Below are 21,946 nucleotides of genomic sequence, written 5' to 3' on the forward strand. Positions count from 1 at the left end.
TCCAACCAGCATTGCCGTCTGGCTGGACATCTGCAGCACCGTTCAGTTAGGCATTTGGTCCGTGCTGGGCTGAGCGTCACTCAATTATTCATTCAATTCTCCCAGGCACTGTCTTGGCAGGAAGACCGAGGACCCCCAGGCTGGGCTCCAACCTGCCAGCCACACCCCTGACCCATGGGTCTGGAGAGGTGGGAGTTTGACCATCATAAGAGGAGTGATTCCTTGAGGGGCATGGAGTGGGGGCACTCTCTCCACCCAGATGTTGCTCCTGGGGGAGGGGCCACATTTTCCTGCCCCACCGCCGCCTCGCGCCTGGAGCCTGAAGGTTCCAAAGAATCGGGAGAGCAGGGGTGGAGCGGCACAGACCACCCCCACACCACCTCAGGGCCAGTGTTCTCTCAGGATCACAGGCGACGCTGTGGGTGCCCCCGGTGCTCAGCCTGTGCTGTCCCTGGGAGGACAAGTCTGAGGCCAGGAGGCCTGTGGAGGGTACCCCCACTCCCAGGGACCACACTCCAGGGGGCTCCCAAGTCGGCCCAGGCAAGCTGTCCTTGGGGATCCCCAGGATCCCCGTGGCCACTGTGTCAGGGAAGTCCTTCCTACTTCGGTGCCCAGAGGGGTCCCCGGGCTGTGAGCAGAGGGGAACCCATGGGAGGTACCAAGGGAGACCCAGTTCTGGACATGTCTCTGGGTCCCCCACAAGCTACCAGGGCCCACAGAGGATCTGGGGGCATCAGCAGGCCCCTGCAAAGTGTTTGCCTGAGACCCCCAGTACCGCTATAAGGCAGGTGTCTGGGCTCCAGGGGCCAAGGATCCCTCACCCACGGGAGACCTGCCACCAAGTCCCTCCGAGTGGGACCAGGGCTAACGAGTCCATTCCCCAAGGCCCCCCGGGCACAAGATCTGGGTTCTCACTAATTTACCCAGAACCAACCAAGATCAAACCTGTGCTTGGACCCACCCCTGGAAAATAAGATTCACATATTTGCTGATTTGTCTCTGGAGTCGGAAAGAGCAGGACCCAGGCGGTGCCCCACGCCCAGGAGGGAGGGCAGCTAGGCCTGGCTCAGTGCCTGGGGTCTGGAGGGTGAGGGGGGCCACGGTCGTGGTCCTGGGACAGTCGGGGCTGCTGGGACATTTGCCGAGGACAGTCAGACGCAGGTCCTGGGCAGAAGGCCATCGTGTTGCCATGCTCCAGGTAAACTTTAATAAGACAAGCAGTGACACTGCCTCGTAGGCCCTTTCCCACCTGGGGCAGGTCCCCCGGAGGCAGCTCCTTCCAAGACCATCCCACAGGAGACCACATCTCAGGGAATCCCACAGAGAGGCAGGCACAGCCCCAGTGAGCTGTCCGCAGACACTGCCCGTGTCCTGCATGTGCCTGGGCCACGCCCGGCCTCCAGCCCCTAGATCATGCCGGCCAGCCAGGGCGGCAGGAAGAGGCCAGCAGTCCCCAGCAGACAGACGATGACGAACACCCAGAGGAAGATGCGGTCGATGACCATGGCCACGTACTTCCAATCCTCCTTCACCTGTGGAGAGACACACCCAGTCACTCCAGGCTGCAGTGAGAAGCTTCTAGAACCTGCTTCTATCCTTGCCACCAAGGTTACCAGGGTTGCAGGCACACCTGTGCGAGCTGATGGGTGGGGAGGGGGCACAGAGAAATGATGTGTCCAGATGAAGTCAGAAACACTCTGGGCTGCAGGAGTCAACACCCTCCATAGGGGGCGGGCAGCAGGGCCACCATGGGAGACAGGGTTCCGGCATCATGGCCCCACTTGACCTCACCTGCCTGACAGGTGTCAGCTCCAGGGAGGTAGCCATGGGAGTGCCTCTGGAGGAACACCAGGCTGTTTCATGGTGAGATGCACTCTGGGTTTGCTAGAGCCGGACACCGTGGAGACCATGAGCACACCCCCACCTGCAGATGGGGCAGGTGACAAGGGCGCCCACATCCCCTGGCTGTGCAGGTACATCCTGGGTAACAGGCCTGACCTCTCACAAGAGCCCCAGCACAGGCTCCGGGGTGGACAGCGTCTGGCAAGAGACAGCTGAGGCCTGACTGCCCCCTACTTGCCCCACTGCTGCAGGGGCAGCGCTCGGGCCAGCTGCTCATGTGGCCCGAGGCCCCTCATGGCTTAGTGGGGTCTTTCAGCTCTGCCCCTAAAGCCCCTCGAGGGTAAGGGTCACACGTGAGAGCCACACAGCCCTGTGCTGGGAGCAGGTTCTGAGCTGGAGCTGCCGGGGGAGGGTCCTCAGAGGGGCAAGGGAGGGGCCCCCGGGCTGCAGTGGGAGCCGGCACCGAGGCCAGGGTGGGGAGGGGCGCTGGGAGCACACGTGAAACACAATGACCGTGTTACCTGCAGTTGCTCCCTTGGACCCAATGAGGAAGGTGGCCGCACTGTCCTGCCTACAGATGGGGACACTGGGGTCCAGGATGGTGCTGGACACTGTTACGTGTCTACACAGCGGGTCCTGGGGTGCCCCAGGACAAAGGCTTAGGGAGGTCAAGGTGGCTTGGCCAGGCCACAGGTGGATCCTGGGTGGACAGCTGTCGGCACTTGAGTGACCAGAAAGGACACAGCCCCCTGGCTTAGGCCAGCCGGACACTGATGAGTCAGACTGGCCTGGGGACTGGCAGGCCCAGCTCTCCCATTTTAGGGGCATCGAGGGAGAGGACTGTTCGCTGCTGTTTTCTGCCCTGATTTTTTAAAGTAATCAGAGGCATCGTGACAGTTTTAAGCCAAAGCTGAAAGGGCCGTGTTTGTTCTCAAGATGAGAGCAAACAGGGTCACTTATAAGGGAGCGAGCGCCGGGACCCTCTGTTCCAGGAAGCAGCCCCGCGGCGTCTCCTCGGCTCTGCCTTTCAAACCTCCCCTCTGAGGATGAGTGGCTCGCAGACAAAGCTGCGCCGTCCTGATCCCAGGTGGGCTCTTGTGAAGTCCGCATCGCTCCCTGGAGCCCGGCAACAACACGAGGAACCAGAACCAGGTCGTGACTGCCGGGCCACCGTGTGGGTGGAGGGGTCTGGGGGCGAGGACCCCGCCCTGTGCTGAGGACCACTGGCTCCTCCAGTATCCTGGTGGCACCGCAAAGGTGTCGTCTCTGCTCAGCAGCCCCCGAGGCCCGCATGTCAGAGTCCAAGCTCCCCTGGTTTCTGAGCTGGCAGTAAAGCAGCCCCAGAGCCCGAGTCTCCAGGTGGAAGCTTCCAGGAACCCCCTGGGCTTCAGGGGGCCACTGGGAGACCAGCTTACTGATGGGGAGCTCAGCCACAGGACACACAGTCCCCGGGATCACCGGGCCCAGTAAGCATTCACGGGCCGGTCTCCGAGGCGGCAAAGGGACCAGGGTGGGGGAAGTGACAGCAGTGTCACACCCACCAGGGGACCGTGTCACAGGGCAGGAGGAGGCAGACGTGGGGCGAGGTTGGTGCACCACGACCGATGCGCAGGCTGAGCAGCCAGCACTGACCACGTAGACTGACCAGTGCCCACCCCGCCCGCCTGAGTGCTGCCCTGCCCTCCCCCTCCGCCGGCTGTGCCCTGAACTGAGGCTCAGCCATCAGCCTGCCTCACCCTCGCAGGCACCCCGAGACGTGGCTGGCAGAGCCTGGGCCTCGGGGTCTTGGAGCCTAGGCCACATCTGAGCACCCCCATTGCACGCCCACCTGGATCCCACACTCCCTCTCCCCAGCTTGGTTCGGAGGGGTGGGGGGTGCTGGCCAGAGGGACAGGTCCCAGGCTTGAACCCGCCTCTCCTCCCGCTGAGCCACAGAGGCTGCTCAATCCCATGCCATCTCCTCTCACCCCAACTCCAGACACCTCCAAGTCCCTCCCCAGGGGCCCACGGGGCAGGGCACTCAGCAAGGTCAGAGGGAGGTGCTCACCAGGTACAGATGGAGCTGGAGGCCCCCACCCCCGCCTGCAGCTTCCCTGCGCCCTGAAGCCCAAAGGGAACACCCTGAGAGGCACTCTGCTCTCTGCCAGCCACTGGGCACTGCAGGGATCCCCAGCAGGCATCAGAGGCTCAGGGAGGAGAGAGCAGGGAACCCAGGGCCCCCAAGTTGAGCGGCCGGGTCTGGGACCCGGCTTCTGGGATTTTCCCAGCCACTCCCTCCTCTGGAGTGGACAGGGCATTGGGGGCCCTTCCAACACAGCTGTGCCAGGAACTTACCGAGAAGTCCGTATCTTCTGCCTTCAGGTGGTCTGCGATGTACTGGACACCCTCAACCGCCCGCATCAGGGCTGGCGACAGGGGTGGGGGCGGGGGCGGCACTCTAGTGCTGGGGGCCTTGAGTGTGGCTTTTGGGGTCCCCGCCGGCTCCTTCCTGCACTTGCATTTGCAGGGGGAGTCCTGGTCTGGGGGCAGGAGCTTGGATGAGGGGGTCTTTGAGGGGGCCTTTGTCACAGAGGTGGGGGAGCTGTCCACCAGGCGGTCGCCCCGGGAGACGGCATCCTCTCGGGGAACACAGTACTGGATGCTCCGAGACCGGCACCGTACGCCACCCTCCGCTGCTTCACTGGGTCTGGACATGTGCTGGACGCTCAGGGACCTGGCCTTGATGAGCCCTGGGGCCCGGGTGCTGGTGGGTGGGCGGCAGGGCTGAGGTGAAGGGCAGGGGCTGGCTGTCCCAGCCTCTGAAGGCTGCAGAGTGGGGACCTGGTCTGAGGGCGACTGGCAGGCCGGCTGGGGCTTGACTGGCTGGTCTGGGCCGCAAGACGGGGAGGGGGAGGGGCCCCTGCTCTCGGGGTGGGCCTGCCCCTGGGGCTCCGGCCAGAAGCGTGGGGCGCTGGCCGCCTTGTGCATGGACTCAATGAGCCGCCGGCAGTTGTCCTTGACCACGGACGGCCGCTTCATGAGAAGCAGGCGCGGCACGACGTCCAGGAAGATGCGGCGGACCCAGGGGGGCATGGTGTGCGTGCGCGGGGAGCGGTGGTGCACGTTGAGCACGAAGACCGTGATGACGATGGAGAGCGTGACGAAGATCATGGTGAAGAGCAGGTACTCGCCGATGAGCGGGATGACCAGCGAGGTGGATGGGATGATCTCGGTGATGAGCAGCAGGAAGACGGTGAGCGAGAGCAGCACGGAGATGCAGAGTGTGATCTTCTCACCACACTCGGACGGCAGGTAGAAGACGAGCACGGTGAGGCAGGAGATGAGCAGGCAGGGGATGATGAGGTTGACGGTGTAGAAGAGCGGCAGGCGGCGGATGACGAAGTAGTAGGTCACGTCCGCGTAGACCTCCGCGCAGCAGTCGTACTTCTTGGTGTTGTAGGTGCCGGCAGCGTTGACGATGGCCCACTCGCCGCTCTCCCAGTAGTCCTTCAGGTCCACCATCTGCTCCGTCTGCACCAGGTCGATCTTGGCCTTGTCGTACGACCAGGAGCCGAACTTCATCTTGCAGTTCTGCTGGTCGAAGGGGAAGAAGGTGACGTCGATGCTGCAGGAGCTTTTGTAGATGGCGGGTGGCGCCCACTGCACCCGCCCGTCGTGGAAGAGGTGGGCCTTGGTCAGGTGGGTGACAGCGAAGTCCCCGTCCGCGCTGGGTAGGAGAGAGAGCATGGTGAGACATCCCCGCCCGCCACACGTGCACCCCTGCCTCCCGGTGGCTCTGCCGGGGGTGGGGTGGGGCTGGGCTGGGCCCGCGGCCCACCACGGCTTTCACCCCTGCCCCGGGGCCGACACACAGTGGGGACTGTCTCCGCCATCCACACCCTACCCGACACCCACGCTTGACAGTGGTCATCTGGGCTGAAGCAGCCATGTCGAGGGCTCCAGATGCACAAGTGGCCCCTGGGCAGCACTCAGAATGCCTCATCCCCTGCGGTCACTCCGGGCTGGGCCAAAGTTGGAGTGAGACCTGTCTGGCCACCTTCTCCTGCCCCAGACCGGGCGTGCCAGTGATGCTGAGCACACAGCGCCTTCCCCCACTGACCCTTCCCTGAAACTGAGGCAGGAAGGACCCCCCTTCCTGCACAGGTGAGAACTATGGGGCCCGACGAGGCAAAGACCAGGCCAGGCCTCCTGAGTGGGACATGGACACCACCCATCACATTCCAGGCCGTCAGCCCTCCTGCCTCCCCCTCAGCCCGGGGGCCTTGTCCACAGGCCGGGGTGGGCGGCAGGGTGAGGGGTGCTGTCCCCGGCCCTCCTCCTGCGGGCAGAACACCCAGCCCACAGTCCTGGTGCTGGGCCTCCCTGACAGTGCCATCCACCTCAGTTTTCTTCACCAAAGATGTCCACAGAGGGGAGGGCCACAGCACAATGAGAGGGGAGGCAGCCATCCCGTGGGGACACGGGGACATCCGCATGCAGCTCCCCAAGAGTCCCGTTTGCTCCAGAAGGGGGCCACTCTCTCCTTTGCACTGGATGCGCCTGGCCCCCAGTCTGGGTCCTGAGTGGGTGTAACCTGGACCTTGGGGGGCAGGGAGGGGCACTCTGTCAGCCTCAGTTTCCCCATAAAGACTGAGCTGTCCACTCTGGGCATGGTGCCCACAGACACACGGAGGCGACAGCCATCCCCCTGCCAGCTTCGGCTCTGAAACGTGGCCTGGAGACCTATTCTCGTCCCCACAGGACATCCTCGCAGACAGCTGGTCCCAGGACTGAGGCACTGGACGCTGGTCATCACGCTTCTTTGTCTCCACGACATGTGCTGAGGGTGCATCTGGCCCCATAAGGTCCTCAGAAGGGCCCGGAGCTGGCCTTTGGCTCTGTACTAGGAAGCCAACCGCCCGGCAGAGCCCCAGGAAGGAGCAGCTCTCCCCGAGGGACGTTGTCACCGCCGCATCAGTCCTCACCCCTCTTCCCGCAGCTGCTTCTACCATGCCAGCGGAGACAAAGCACCTCTCCACACTGCCTGGTCCCACATCCCACTCCCAGCAGGGCTGTGCCCCCGGAAAGCCCAGGTGTGGACGTCAGGATGGAACGGCCCGACTGTGAGCCTGTTCCAGACCTACCACGTGGAGCTGTGGCCAGCACGGGCAGGAGAGGAGGACCCGGTCCCTAGCAGCCCAGGTTCCTGCTCCAGAGACGCCCATCCACGTGAGACCCCCAGCCTGAGGGGCCAGCATAGGGGAGCACCCCAGTGGACAGCATGGCCTCCGGCCTTGACTTAGCCCAGGCCGCTAGGTCCTGGGGCATGGGGAGCTGGCGGAGCTGCGTGTGAACCCCAGGGGGACGGGGCAGGGGGAACTGGAGGACTCCAGGGCTCAGGGTCAGCCCAGGCGGCCTGCAGAGGGAGCATGGAGAGCCCCCCCACCTTCCACTCACTGAGCTGGGCCCCCTTCGCACCTTCGTGCTGCCCCACAAACCGTCCCCCTCGCACACGGCCGTCCTTCCCGCTGCCATGGCTGGAATCAATTAAGTTGGGAAGGAGCCCAATCGTTCTTAATCAAACAGCAGCGTTTTGTAGGTCAGGTCTGACCCCGGGGGCCTGAGAGGGGCTTTGTGCAGGGCTTTGCAGGGTCTTGGTGGGGGCAGCGGGCTGTGGGCAGATGGCTGGGACCGGAGGGAACCAAGGGCTTCCATTTGCTTTATTTGTACGTGCGGTGCAAGCCGCCACGGCCTGGGCCGGCCTGAATCTGCCGGAGTGGATTCAGCTCAGAGGAGCTGTCCCAGCGATGACACAGCAGAGACACAGGGACACGGGAGGACGTCAGGCGGCCCTGAGGTCAGGGACCCCATGAGGGTCCCGGGAAAGGACAAGGTCAAGGGTGCCAGCCAGGGGAGCCCACCGTCTGCTAAGGCCATGCCCATGAAAACCTGGCTCCCCAGTGCAGAAACATCCCCTAGACAACCAGATTTCAGCTCGGCTTCCCCGGAGCTGGGGACGCACGCACGGCCCAGACAGAGGCTGTTTGCTGAGTGTGATGAGCCGGGGTTTGGGGACTTCTGGTGACGTCTGTGCAGGGAGGGTGCAAGCAGCAGTGGAAGGGCAGCAGAAGGACTGGGGGCAGTGCGCCAGGATGGGCAGCCATTCTGGGGGCTCCCTCTCCTTTCTGGAGCACCTGCACCTCCCGACCTGTGTTCCAGGACTCAGTGAGGGGTGTGTGCACGGGGCCACTCTCGCCAGCCAGGCAGTGATGCCGAAACCAACTCCAGCCCGAAGGGCAGCATCTGTGGGGCCTGCAGTCAGCCAGGGAGGGGCTCAGATCCCTTCTCCCCGGAGAGCGATGGAGGCCCCGGGCTGGCCTGGGCCGGGACGGAGCCCCAGGCGTCCATGCTGCCCTTGAGCCCCGTCTCCTCCCTAGTGTGCCTGCCGATGGGCCACCCCTGCCCACAACACCTTCCTTTGCTCCCTCTTCCTCCTCTGGAGCCTGACCTCAGCCTTGGCTCAAGGCAGGGCCCAAACATGCCGCCGGCCTCTTGCTTACACCGGCCGTGGTGGACCTGCCCTACGGGAGGCTGGCACCGGCCGCCCGCACTCCCTAAGGCCCCCAGCTCACTTGTTGTACAGGACGATGTCCGGCCTCCAGATGAGCTCAGAGGGGATGCGGATGGAGGTCACGTTCTCATAGTCAGCAGGGTCCCAGCGCAGCTTATAGTCATGCCACTCCTGGGGGAGGGAGGAGAGCCCGGGCAGTGATGGGGAGGGGTAGGAGTGGGGGGGGGAGGGGAGGGGAGGGGAGGGGGCAGGGCGTGGGGCCCCCTCACTCACCTGCTTTACCCACACGTTCGTTGTCATCATCTGGTTCTTCTCATCCTAGGACACGAAGGAGAAGGGAGGTGGTGATCCCCTGGGGACAGATGGGGCACATCTCTGGCCAAGTTTCCACACCCACAAGGACAGGCCACGGCTGAATGTGGGGAGTGGACGACCTTGGGAAGGAGTGAGGGCCTCGTCTCTGGAGACAAGCAAGCCCAGGATGGCAGGTCCTGAGGGGACTTGGGACTGTGAGGACAAGGCCCCCTGAAACCTTTCCAGAAGGAAAGCGAGCACTTCCCAGGCAATAGTGCTGCCCTGCCCACCTGCAGCACTCCCTCCCAACTAGGGGCAGGTGCTGTGAGCCCCGCCTGCACAAAGCTCCTCCCACTCTCCAATGGTCCAGGCTTTTCCCTCATCCACCCCAGACCAGGGACACACAGGCCATCAGAGGACTGCTTAGGCCAAGGAACCCAAGGATGGTCAAGCAAGAAAAGTGCCCAGCACCTAGACTAGGGTTGGGGGTGGGGGCTTGCGCCCAAAGGCACAGGCCTGGGAGCCTCTCCCTCCTGCCCCTAGTCAGCCAGGTCAGGCGGGGACCACTGCCCTTGGTCCTGCTCTCCCTCGGGGCCATCTGAGATAGGCCACCCAGAGGATGCTGAGGATCTGTGTGACCTGAGCAGGGCCCAGACACGACGTCCAACGACCCAGGCTGTGCAGCCCTGCAGAGTGGCCCGCACCACCACGGCCCTGCCCTTCCCTCTGGGGGCAGCCTGCCCTGCCCTGCCCATCTCCCGCCCCCAGGCTCAGAACAAGCTTCAAGGTGGCAGGGCCTGGCCTCCTTCCCCGAATGTCAGCCCGTCCTGTGCAGCTGTTCCCCAAGGCACCCGTGTGAAGTGCCCTCTGGTATGTTCAGGCACATGAAACATCAGCCCAGGGCCCCAGAGCACTGGGGATCCCAGCCTCCCCTGCAGGCGTGAACTCACACAAGCGCTCGCCGCTGGACCTGCAGCAAATACCTTAGCGGACAGAAAGCAGCCTAGATGGGAGGCACCCCCTTCTGCAAACGGCCGGCACACATGTGAGCAGGCATATCCTTGGCCAGCTTGGCTGCAGACAGCACAGCCTGGAAGTGGCTCCCGTCTGGCCCAGCGCTGCCACACGGCCTTGGTGGGGACCTCAGATGTCTCAGAGCTGCAGTGCTCCAGGCTCAGTCCCTCCTGGGCAAACTGGGGAGACGCAGCCCTGTGGGGGTGGGGGATGGGACAGCCCCGGGAGCTGAGGCAGGAGGCCAGGCCGTGAGGCAGGTGACCCGGAACACTGAGCCGCAGCCGCCTCGGGGATCGGTGTTTGCAAATGCAGCGGCTTGGGGCCCCTGCCACCCTGTGTTCCCTTCTGGCTGCACTCCAGCCAGGAGTCTTCTACAGGAAGCATCTGAGGCCTGATTCCAGGAGGCCTGAGGGCACAGGCCAGGACCGGGTGCCTGACCAGGTCTCTCTGCTAATGGGGCCCACGCCTGGCCCTTTCTGTCCATGTGAAAATGGCTACAGCCCCTCCCACCTCCCAAAGCCCCTCAGAAGTTGCCAGCTCAGGATGGAGCTGTCACACATCCCATTTTATAGGTGAGAAGACCAGGGCCCCAAGGGTCACCTAGCATGTCCAGCACTAGCTTGGAACCAGGGCCTCCAGACTCCAAAACTCCCCGCTCGCTGAACCCGCAGGGGCTGGGGTTCTGGCAGGGAATGGGTGGGCATTTGGAGATATCTACAAGTTCCAGCTCCTGCCCTGGATCCTATTGCGGAAACCCCACCCGAAGCTGAGCCGGCCTCCGACCTCCTCTGTGGCGCATGAGCCCAGCCCCCAACCAGCTCTCCCCACCAGGCAGGAGCCCAGTCCCCAAGGCCCCTGGGACCCTGCCCCAGGCTGTGCAGCCACCACCCAGTCAGTCCCACAGGATGGGCCCCCTCATGGGTGCCCCAGCCCCTCCATAGCCACGGCCACTTGGAGGCCAGACTCCTGGCCTCCTCCCAGCAGCCTCCTTGGTCCCCAGCCAGGAAGGTAAACACATCCCCGACAAACCACCTGTCCAACACTCGACAGGACCCCCCCATCCCAGACCAGTGCAAGTGGGGACCTCCTGAACCAGGCCAGGGTCAGGGTGCTGCCAGGGCACCTCAGAGTCCCTGCTGCCCCACCTGGTGCCACAACTTGCACAGAAGCCACCACAGTCCTGCCTCTCACTGCCCCACAGACATGTTTTCTGCTCTTTGCTTCTGAAGGTGACAGCCCTGACCCAATGCTGCAAATCCAGCACTTTGAGCTTTTCTACGTAGAAGGGAGGACAGGGCAGGGCCTGGGGCCTGGGGCCGGGTGGCACAGAACCTGCCTTGCCTCCTGACTTTCTCAGTGTGGGTGCTGGACTCAGGCAGGGCCAGGACACACGCGGCCAGTGTGCAAAGCTGATGGCGGCCCTCGCGGCTCATTGGGGCTCCCCCAGCCCCCAGGCCACCTCCAGGCCCACCTCCTCCCAGGCACAAGTGCTCCTTCAGGCTGGCCCTCCCCTCTGTCGCTGAGTGTGATGGCCGAGGCTCAGAGCGGCCCCCACCCCACCCCGGCACCTACCACGTCAATGAGCTGTGCAATGGACAGGCCGAAGTGGACAAGAACTACATCCGAGATGTTGGCCACGGGCCGGGACCACTTGTTGTATCCAGAGAAGAGTTTCTTCAGCAGCCGTTCCTCCGCTTGGGCCCGGGTCTCCACATGGCTGCTCACTGCAGGGACAAGCAGCTCAGGAGCAGGGGACAGTGGCCATCCAGGCTGCCCTCTCTTGCCTCCTGCCAGGCCATGCTCAGCACCTGGGCCTCCTTCCACTTCCTCAATACACATTCCTCCTACCTCAGGACCTTTGCACATGCGGCCCTACTTCCAGCCTCAGTCTCTCCTCTACCCCCTGGGTTTGTAAGTGTCACTTCCCCAGAGAAGCCTTCCTAGCACACTGCCTCTCACCATGAAAGCAAACAACTGATGTGATAAGGGCTGATTTGGAAGTCTCCCCATCATACTGTAATTGCGGAGGGAAGGGCTGTATCTCCAGCTACTAGCAGAGTGCTGAGAACATTGCCTCAAAGCACAAGGTGGGGATAACCACAGGACACAAGGGGATGGAGGGTAGCAGGGGCAGGCCCAGGCAGGGAGATGGAGGAAGGGGAGTGAGGGTCCAGCCACAGAGAGTCTGTTCCCTATGGCTGCAGCAACCCCAAGCGATCACCAAGGAAGAACCGTGCCTTGATGCCTAAGGGGCATTTTAAGTGCAGACTTTGACAATGAATCTGGCATCTGTGTTCCTGGACAGACACACAGCCTGCCCTTGATGACCAGGTCTGGAGTAAACCTAGGGAAGGCCCCCCTCACTCAGTCCAGCCCATCGGCCAATCTGTAGTCTGAGGACTTCCTGCTGTCCTGGGCACCTGCACTGGGGCCACTGCATGGAGAGGGTTAGAGGAGGGGGACGGGAAACCCCAGCTTCCCTGCTCCTCTGAACTCCAACTTGCTCACCTGTGAATCGCAGACAGGACCTGAGGAGGGGTTCACAAGCACCCCTGGGGTCAGTCCCAGAGCCCCAAGACCCCTCACTCCCAGCCCCAAGTCCCACCTTGTTCTTCCTGGTCCCTCTGATAGGAGGTGCGGCCCACTCCTCACTGGGGAGCCGGGGGGGTTAAATTCCCTCCACTAACCCTAAATAGGGATGGGGGAGGGAGGCTGGAACTTCCCCTGTCCCAGTGAGCCTGGGGAGCAGAAAAGGTGCAGGTGGGACCCTGCTAAGGGCAGAGGCCTAGAGGCTGATCCCCCAAACCAGGGGCGGGGGGAGCAGACATGGGGGAGTCTTCAGGAGAAATTGGCAGAATGGATAAATTGGGGTGGGGGCAAGATAGGCCCCACCACTCCCCATCCAAGTTGGATCTTCTGGGTCCAGCTCCTGAAACAGCATCCCCCCACATCCACACAAACCCCTCTCCCTGAATTCACGAGTGAGTTAATTCCTTCCCTGCCTGGGTCAGCCCATGCCCCAGGAGTCTGCGTCTAGGCTGGGGGAGCCTCCGTAGCTGCCCCATTGCGCGCACCCGCAGCTTGGGACCGCAGCCAGGAGCCTCCCTTCCTCTGGCTCCAGAGGTCTGAGGCCGCCCTGAACGGGGCAAAAAGGCGTCCGTTCTGTGCCCCGAAACTCACCGGGCAGAAGGCAGGCCCCCAGAAGCAGCAGCAGCGGCGGCGGCAGTGGCAGCGGCGGCGCCCCCAGTCCCCCGAGCTCCATGGCGCACCGAGCCGGCTCTACATGCGGACGGCTCCCGGCTACGCCGAGCCCCTGCGTGGGGCTCCCCGAGCTCCGTGCACACCCAACTTCATGTCCCCCAGGCCGCGTGGGCCGCTCCGTCCGCCGGGCCTGGCTCGGCCGCTCCTCCTGCCTGGCGCGGCGGCGGCTGCCGGGCCAGGAGCGAGGGGCTGTGGGCTCAGCGGCGCGGCCCCGTCCGGACCTGCCCGCCTCCAGCCAGTGAGGAGGAGGGGGAGGAGGGAAAGGAGGAGGGAGCAGGAGGGAGGGCGAGGGCCGGAGGGGAGGAGGAGGGGGGACGGACCACGAGCCGAGACGGGGCGCGGAGGCTGCGCTTGGCTAGCGCAGGGCAAAGTTTCCTTCGACCTCCCTAGGCTGGGGACGTGCCCGAGCCATGGGCAGGGACCACGTAATCACTGCGTGCTACTGGGGGATCCCAGCGCGGAGTGGTTTGAGGATCCGGAGACACTGACCCCCGCCCCAGCCCCGCGCCCCGCCACCTTCCGGGAGGGAGGACGAACACCGAGGGACTCCGGGAGCGGGGAGGGGCGCCTGCAACGATCTGGTGAACTTCGTCACCCCTACCCCGCTTTGCAATTTGGAAATCACCAGTCCCTCATGGTCTTCTCCAGTGAGGCCTTTAGGACAGAGCCCACCCGCTATTAGCCTGTTCCTGGCGGACCACCGGGAAGCGTCCAGGGGAGCCTAGGACCCACGGCCCACCTTTCCTGGGCAAGGGAGGACCCTAACGCCCCCGCCCCAGGCGAAGCCGCCTCTTGCTGCCTCCAGTTCTGGCCTGGGCCGTGGTCCGCCGCCCCCACCTCTGCGCTGCCTGCGAGCCGGTGGGCTGCGCCAGCCTGAGCGCAGACCCCATCCCACGCACGGTGGGCAGCCGCTGAGGGGCGGCTGCGGAAGGCCTCGGGCCCAGGTGACTGGAGGATAGACCCGCGGTGCCTCCGGACTAGTCTTGAACAGTATCAGCCGCGCTTGGTGCCCTGGCAGGGGATCCGCCCTCAGGTGGGTCGACATAGCCGCTGACCGAGCAGCAGGTGCTCAGAGGAGGGGGTGGGAGGGGCAGCTTTGTGCGGATGGAACCACAGTCTGCGGTGCTCACAGGGCGCCACTCGGCGGGAATGTGGCACTCTCAACCATCCCTGTGCGCCACCGCCTCCAGCAGGGAGCTCTGCAGGGGGACCAAGCCCAAAAGGGAGACTTCGGGTCTGGAACGGGGGTAGAGAAGCAGGGGCTGGAGCCATCTCCTCCTCAGCAGCTTCCATCAGCGATGCCCCTGCCCCTCCTTGTCTCCCCAGCTCCTGCCCCTCCCAGCTGGTCTCTCCCCATCTCCCCTGCCCCCCTCATCTCCCTTCACTCCATCTCTCTTCCCCTCCCATCTCCCTTCTCCCCATCTCCCTTCCCCTCCCCATCTCCCTGCCTCTCCCCCATCTCCCTTCTCCTCCCCATCTCCCTGCCCCCATCTCCCTGCATCTCCCCCATCTCCCTGCCCCCATCTCCCTGCCTCTCCCCATCTCCCTGCCTCTCCCCCATCTCCCTGCCCCTCCCCCATCTCCCTGCCTCTCCCCCATCTCCCTGCATCTCCCCCATCTCCCTGCCCCCATCTCCCTGCCCCTCCCCCATATCCCTGCCTCTCCCCCATCTCCCTGCCCCTCCCCCATCTCCCTGCATCTCCCCCATCTCCCTGCCCCCATCTCCCTGCCCCTCCCCCATCTCCCTGCCCCTCCTCCAGTGCTCCTGCACTCTGGCCCCAGGTCTAGCTCATCACACGTCACACACAATTGCTCTGAGGCCTCTAGGGCTCTCCTCACAGGAGCTCTCTGTCCACTCTCAGAGGTACCTACAAATAGAGCTTTCAAAATGCTTGGTCCTGAGCAGTGACCAGTCTCAACAGTGAAGGTGGGTCACTCCCTGTCCAAGATGCTGGCCCAGGCCATTGAGCCACATGGATGCAGCTCCCACAGCATCCCTGTGAGGTGGGCTCTTTTGTTACCCATGGGACCCAATGAGGAAATGGATGGACAGAGGGGTTACGCCACCTGCCAAGGTGATGCATTCAGTACCGGGGTTCCAGCTGGGCCATCTGGCCTCAGGGTCTGCACCCTGACCCCCCCTAGACTCAGGGAGAGCATGTCCTGGCCTGTGCCTCTACAGATTTAACCTTTTGGTGCCACCCTACAGTCTGCCCTTTCCTGGAGCCAGGAGGCCTGCCCTAGGGAAGACCCCTAGACCACAGGGCCCCAGCCCCTGGCCCTCTCTTGGACCACCCCACAGGCACAGAGCCTGCTCTGGTCTGTGACCTACTTCTGCAGGCAGTCCCCCTCTCACTCCCTCCTTCTTTTCACCCCTACCCTGGTGCCAGATCCTGAGCTCCTCACATTCTTAAGCCCTTTCCCTGAGCCAGATAAGTACCAGGAGCCAGAAGTCCTCTAAGCTGAAAAGTTGGACTGAACCATGAGCTGGTGAACAGGCCACGCCCACGGCTCACTGGGTGCAGGGGGGTGAGGAGGGCAACCCCGACCCCCGCGCCTCTCCTGGACCACTCCTCCCCACGCAGCAGGCAAAAGCCTGTCTTCCCCAGGGCCCTTGCCACATGAGGTTCAGAACCTGCCAAGGGCCCTGGCAGGGAAGGGACCGGGCGAGGGGGATGAGCCCTGGTGACTCCCTGAGGGGTTCTCTGTCTGTCGTGATGAGAGGGCCCCTGCTCTGCGCTGTCCCTGAGCAGGATGGCACCTGGCTTGCTGGCCGGCTGGATGGATTTGACGTTCTTCTCCTAGTGATAAAGGCCGATCACATTCCAGGTCCCATCTGGAGCTTCCTCCAAGGATCTCAGCGTCTCCGTGAAGCGGAGGTCAGCATTACCTTCTCTGGGGAGCTAGGAAGACGAGGTGTGAACAGTTGTCACTGGTTGTGATAAGGCAATCCCGTCACCCTGTGGCATTCTCCACACATTCCAAATGGGGATGCTCCCTCATACCTCTGCCGCCAGGCTCATCTCTCGGGACTTGTTAAACCTGGGCCCTCCTGCCAATGTTAAAGGCTGGAGTAAGAGGAGAGAGGAGGCCAACCTGTGAAGGCTTCCTGGAGGAAGGGGCACACAGGAATTCAGCCTCGGGGGACTATGGATGTCCACTCATAGCCCTGCACAGGGAATCACCTGGGGAGTTTGCTTAAGTCCCAGACTTTGGCACCCCCACCTCAGGGACTATTCAGCCCTGGCCGAGGCCCCCCTCCACGCAAGCCCGAGGCAGGAGGCCTTAGACTGAGAGCTGAGTTGGCCCAAGGACTCATACAGGGGATCAGGCCAGGCCCCCACTCCTGGCAGGGCTGGGACCCTGGGGTCCTGGCCTGGGCCGGGTGCTGGCATTTCCCTGGGACAGCGTCTGAACAGGGCTCTCAGCAGGAGCCTGCAGCCGCTCACAGGCCAGGTCCACCTGCCTCCCTTCCCTGCACTCTGGTCAGCTCATACAGTGACAGTCGAGAAGGTGGCTCTCAACAGCCGTTCCCACAGGAGAGTTCAGCCAGAGAGCCCTGCCTCCCCGTGTCTCCTGGCACTAGAGGCCAGGCTGGGGTTAGCGCGGGCGCTGGAGGCTCCTGCGGACACAGCAGCGCACACGCTCACACACATCTGTCCTGACTTGTTTGGCCTTCCCTGTGGATTTGCTAATGCAGCAAGATTAATTAATTTGCACGGTCGTCCCTCCCCACCTGCGCCCGGCTGGAGAATACTCTTTGCAGGAACCTAATAATCACTGTAGCCACTGAATTAGATTCTCACTCCAGGTCACTAAGCCCCTCCCTCCGGCTGCTCCGGAAACTGCTGCTTTGGAGGAAAGGAAAACCCCCAGTTCACAAAGGAGACCAGCTTTGGGGGGCAGCCCCTCCATGTTCCCATGCTGAGTCCTGGAGCCTTTGTGGCAGGGCTGATGTCCTCTGAGGAGACCTTGGGTGGGGGCCGAGGAGAGGTGGAACAGGCTCCTTGGAGACCCCTCCCCACAAGCCCCCCCACCCGCCTCCCACCCCCCACGCCCCCAGCCCCGCCAATGCCAGGCCGCTGGCTGAACCGGAAATTCATCTCAGCAGGACCGGCCTCCCTCTCCCTTGCTGCCCTCTCCACCCTCCACCCTGTCCCAAGGACATTCCCATGGTAACCAGTTGTCGGCATAAACGGGGATTTGAATCAAAGGTGGGAGCTTAGGCTGGGTTGGGGGCGTCAGGAGGCAGACCAGGAAGAGGCAGCAGGGTGGGCCTGGGAGGGGACCCAAGGGGGCTCCTCAGCACCAGGGCCCAGTGGGGCTTCAGTGACCCACGTGAGCCCAGGAGCAGGGCTGTGAGCCCAGCTGGCCGGGCACAGGGGCCCTGCCTGTGCCCCCACACTCCTGGGGGGCTTCCTCCTCCAGTGTTTCAGCCAGGCCTCTCCCCAGGGGAGAGGCTGGTGCGTCCCTTCCCTGCCCAAGCCTCTGTCCCACCCGGAAGGCCTTGCACCTGAGGTCCACCTGTCGGTCCGTTTCTCCTAGACTCAGCCACAGCAGGCCCTTTAGCACCCCTGAGACGGGCCACTTGGAAGCCCAGCACTCCCCAGCATGTGGGCTGTCAGGTGGGCTTCCCGCTTCCCCACCTCTGCCCCGTGATGGTGCCCCCTCTCTTCCCCACCAGTCGTCGTGGTGCCTGTCATCTGAGGGCCTCTCGCCTGCCCCTACCCCGCTGACAATGGCAGTCCATGACTGAGGCTCTAGGCTTTGCACGCATGCCTGGTGCTTGTTGTGCGTGGATGGATGGTGAGCGGGTGCCTGGCAGGAGGGCATGGGGGGCTGACCAGAGGGCGCCCCTGTTATGCAGACGTCAACCCCTCCCACACGGCCACCGAACCCCACACCCTCAGGCTCAGAGGCCCAGATGTTTGGGGCTGGCCCTGGGCCTTAGGCACATGCTGCCTAGGAGGGAGGAGTGACAGCCATGCTGGGTCAGCAAGGGCATGGACGGTGGGACCTGGGGAGGTTTCAGAGGCTGTCACTTCCTCCTCATCCTTTCCCATCATCCGTCAGGAATGGAGCTGGAGCGAATTTAGTGCTCTTGCCTCCCTGGGCCTGGCAGGACCACCCTACCCTCCCTCAGGTCGGGGGTCATGCCCACCCCTGAAGCACCCCTCTCAGCCGGTCCTGTGGTGGGGCCCCCCACCCCATGCTCAGGGGACCCCGCCACCCGCGAGCCCCAGGCTGCCTCAGGCTGCCCTCTCTCTGGGGCTGTTAGGAAGATCCTGGCCTGGCCTTGGGATCGAATCCCTCAGCAGGAGTCCTGGTCCAGCACACAGTACCAGTGAGGCCCCAAGGGAGAAGCACTGTGTCTAGTCCTCAGGTCACCCTGACCACTACATGGGAACAAGTATCGTCCTGGGCCAGAGGACTCCTGGGCCACCTACCCAGGCTGGCCTCCTCCCAGATCTCCCAGCGGCCTCCCTGCTCTCAGCACCACGGACAGCTCCCCCGCCCCAACACTCCAGCCTCCTGTGACAATGCCTTCCCTGGGCCTCTTGGGAGAAAGCCCATCTTTGAGTTCCTGTCTTTGCCCATTTCTTTTAGCAAAAGTTTTGAGAGCCACCAAGTGCAGGAGGAATGTGAGAACTGGGGCCATTTCTCCAAAGGGGACGTGCGCTGGTCGTTCCCCGTTTGCAGATGCTTCCAGCCAGGCCCCTTACATAGATGTCCCTGCTGCCCGGCTGGCAGCCACAGAGATGCTGCGATGAGGGGTGGGTGGGGGAGAGGGTGGCTACGAGGCCTCGCGATCTAAAAATCATCAAATGCTTTGCTTGCAGGGGGAGGGAGAGTGGACAGTAGCTCAGAGGAAGCAAAGAGCTGGCCCTCCCCAAGTCACTGGCAATTCATCCTCCAAGGTCTGGACTTAAGCCATGAACCGGAGCTGTGCTGTGCCAAGCTCAGGGCCTGCTGCCCCAGCAGCTTTCCTCCTGGCCAGCGTCCTTGATGTCCCACAGCCCTGGCCTGGAGGAATGTGCTGTCTACAGCCAGGGCTGCTGACAGGGCCCTTCCTGCCAGGGCTGTGCAGGGCCCCCCGCCTGGAGCCAGTCTGGCTGGGGCTCAGCCCTGCTCCCCAACGGTCAAGAGCACCCCACCACAGCAGGGCTTTGTCCTCTGACACCAGGCAGCACCTTTGCAGAAGGTATCGATCTGCCTCCGGCCGGCCTCCATTTTCACAGCTCCACGTGCCTCCGCCCCGCCCCCCACCTCTGCTCAGCAATTAATTATCTGTAAACACGCTCCTGAGGAGGGCAAAACGCTCTGCGGCTGGGGAGGTGAGCTCCCTGGCCCTCGCGTCTGTTCCCAGGTCTTCCTTCCGCTGGCCCAGCGAGCATGTGGGCGCTTAGGTGGCCCTGCCAGCAGCACCTCTCTGAGCCTCCATTTCCCCAGCTGTTAAGTGAGGTAGTAACTGTCCCAGCTCATGGGGTGGGGGTGCGGGGCTGGCTGGTGTCTGGCATCTGCTGCTAAAATTACTCTCAGTAACATCTTGACAATAGCTTATCTCTCAGGGGAGGGTCCTGTGCCAAAAGCTGAGAGCTAGAAGTGGGGTCACAACTCAGGTGCCAGAGCCCCAGTTCAGGGCCCCCGGGGCCAGGCCAGCTGCGGTGCAGACACAGGGCCTTCTCCTTGCCACCTGTGGGCCCTGCCACCTGCCCCAGGGCCTGCAGAGTGTCCCAGGGCATCCCTCCCAATTCGGGGGCTGAGGATCCCTACACGGGGCTCCGCCCCCCGTGGCCTAACCCAGGACCAGAGCAGCAGGTCTCTGGACACCTGCCGGCCCCTCTGGCAGCCGCCCCAGAGGCAGACGTTAGGCTGTTTATGAAGAATTATGTCTGGACAGGCCGTGGGCAGAGAAAAGCCCTTTGTCCCAGCCAGCTGGCCACCTGAGCCCTCCGGCCATCTGGAGGATCAATGTGGCTCCAGCCTGGGAGACCAGAGGGTCAGCGTCCCTCAGAGGAGGGGTCAGGGAGGGAGGACAGGGCCATGCTGAGTCGCTCTTCTGTGGACGGAGGGCAGTACCAGTGGGGGACTTAGTGACCTTCCAAGGGGAATGCTGAGCCCTCCTGGAAAGCCCTCCTCTTTCTCCTTCACCTCCGAGTCACCTCACCCTCCCTCGGGGTCCCTGAACCTGACCCCTGCAGGGACGGGAGACCCTGCGGCCTGCCAGGCACCCCTGAGCCAGTGCCAGTACCTTCTCAGGGCCCCAAGCTGCTGCTCCTGTTTGGGTTCCCGCACATCTGGGCAACCTGACGCTGGCAACCCCGACACCATGGGACCCGCCCTCTTTGAGCACAGCAGTGCATGTGGGGAGGCTGGCCTGAAATCTCTGGTCGGGTGTCCATCTCCCCCACCAGATCTAGAGCCCCTCAAGGCAGGTGGCTGCAGGACATCCCGGAGGAGGCACTGGGCAGGCATCCAGGCTGTCCTGCTCAGACCACTCTTGGCCGCTGCCCAGGGACCTCCAGGGCATGGAGGAGCCCCTCCTGGGGGTGGAAATCAGCCCTTGTGCCTCAGAAACTGGCCCCACTGAGGGAGGAGCAAACAGGCTGAGTTCACCCCTTCCGTGGCCCTGGGCCTGGCCTGCTCTGCCCACTTCCAGCCCCGTCTCTGTGGCCAGCTGTCCTGCCCAGGAGGGAACCCGGCAGGGAAGGCAGAACCTGGACATCCAACAGCCTGCCTGCATCCTGGGGAGGGGGCACTGCGACAGGCACTCCAGTCCCCAGGCCCAGGGCTGATTCCAGAGAGTGGAGGCTCCCTGAGCCAGCGGCTGGATGTTCAAATCAGCACCCTCCTGGGGAAGCGCGTGGGGCAGGCCCTCCTCAGGCGTGCTCGGTGTCCTCCACCCTGCAGGGGAGGCCGCTCCTGCACCATGGCCTGCAGCTCAGGAGCCCTCAGCAAACCAGGGCGCCGCTCCCCGTGCTGGCTGGAGGACACCCACAGAGGAGGCTGCTGATCCTGTCCTCGTGGAACGCCCGGGCGGTCGAGATGCACCTCTACCAGGTCCTGGAGGTTCTGCTGGACTCCAAGCCTCGGCCCTTACTGACCACCAGCTGGTTTAGACCCAGCACGGGTGCCTGTGCGGTCTGCCCTCCGCCCTGCGGGGGAAGGGAGGAGCGCTGCTCCTCCAGGCCTCTGAGCCCATCTCTTCAGGGCTGGGGAGGCGGGGAGAAAGGGGGCTCATTTGCAGCGTGGGGTGCTTATCAATTTACTGCATGTTCTAATGTCTGTTGTACCAGATCAATGGTGACCACATCTAGGGTGGCCCTATTATCCTGTCACTCCCACGATGACACAGCTGGGGTCATTCGGCCAAGGAGGGGGCCGGGCCGCCGGACCCCGCGTCCAAGCCCCCTCCACAGCGTCACAGCTCCTCGACACCCCTTTTCCCAGAATCCCATGTCCCTGTCAGTCAAGCCTCGTGCTGCCCCAGCCTACCGTCCTCCCAGGATGTGTCCAGGGCTGAATGCTCGGGAGGGCTCAGGGGACCCAGCTCTGCTTCCTGTTGACAAAGGCACGTCTGCAAATAGCTCCTTTCAGTTCCAAAGCCCAGGAGGCGGGAGCCAACGCAGCAGCGCCAGCCCGGCCCCCGCTACCTGGGCAAGGCTGCAGGCTCATGAGTATTCGCGGTGGGTTCCCAGTTATCTCGAATTAAGCCAACCCAGCTTGCCTCGCAGGCTCCGGTCCCTCCACTTTCTGCCCCCTCTCCGCAACCTTCCTCTTCCTCCCAGTCCCTCGAGAGGTGGCGGGCGGGGGCTGTCTCAGCCTCCCTCCCCGTGCCTGGGCAGGGCCAGTATCTGGGCTGTCCTGGAGCCAGCACCCCATTCCAGCTCATTCTCTCCAGCACTTGACATGTCCCTGGCCTGTTCTCAGGGAGGCCCTGGACCTTGTCCCAGTCCCGGGTGGAGATAATTACCCTGACGTCCG

General features: G+C 63.6%; 1 protein-coding gene across 9 annotated transcripts; it reads right to left on the reverse strand.

Moving 5' to 3' along the window:
* Window positions 1-1,184: 1,184 nt before the first annotated feature.
* Window positions 1,185-21,766, reverse strand: CHRNA4 (cholinergic receptor nicotinic alpha 4 subunit). Of its 9 annotated transcripts, none has more exons than XM_074347646.1 (9): window positions 21,616-21,766; window positions 21,458-21,521; window positions 15,723-15,864; window positions 11,273-11,424; window positions 8,666-8,710; window positions 8,454-8,563; window positions 4,177-5,548; window positions 1,792-1,884; window positions 1,185-1,532 (listed from the first exon to the last, which is right to left on the reverse strand). In XM_074347646.1, exons 5-9 carry the CDS (start codon window positions 8,693-8,695, stop codon window positions 1,407-1,409), a joined length of 1,731 nt encoding a protein of 576 aa, XP_074203747.1. In that variant the 5' UTR covers window positions 8,696-8,710; window positions 11,273-11,424; window positions 15,723-15,864; window positions 21,458-21,521; window positions 21,616-21,766; the 3' UTR covers window positions 1,185-1,406. The 9 variants fall into 9 exon arrangements, 8 of the variants coding, with proteins under 8 accessions (XP_074203747.1, XP_074203746.1, XP_074203745.1 ...); XM_074347645.1 differs by having other exon boundaries at window positions 21,458-21,539; window positions 21,616-21,758; XM_074347644.1 differs by having other exon boundaries at window positions 21,458-21,766.
* Between the last annotated feature and the right edge of the window lie 180 nt (window positions 21,767-21,946).

The sequence above is a fragment of the Camelus bactrianus genome, chromosome 19 (genome assembly GCF_048773025.1).
Source record: "Camelus bactrianus isolate YW-2024 breed Bactrian camel chromosome 19, ASM4877302v1, whole genome shotgun sequence".
In the NCBI taxonomy this organism is placed as follows: Eukaryota; Metazoa; Chordata; class Mammalia; order Artiodactyla; family Camelidae; genus Camelus; species Camelus bactrianus.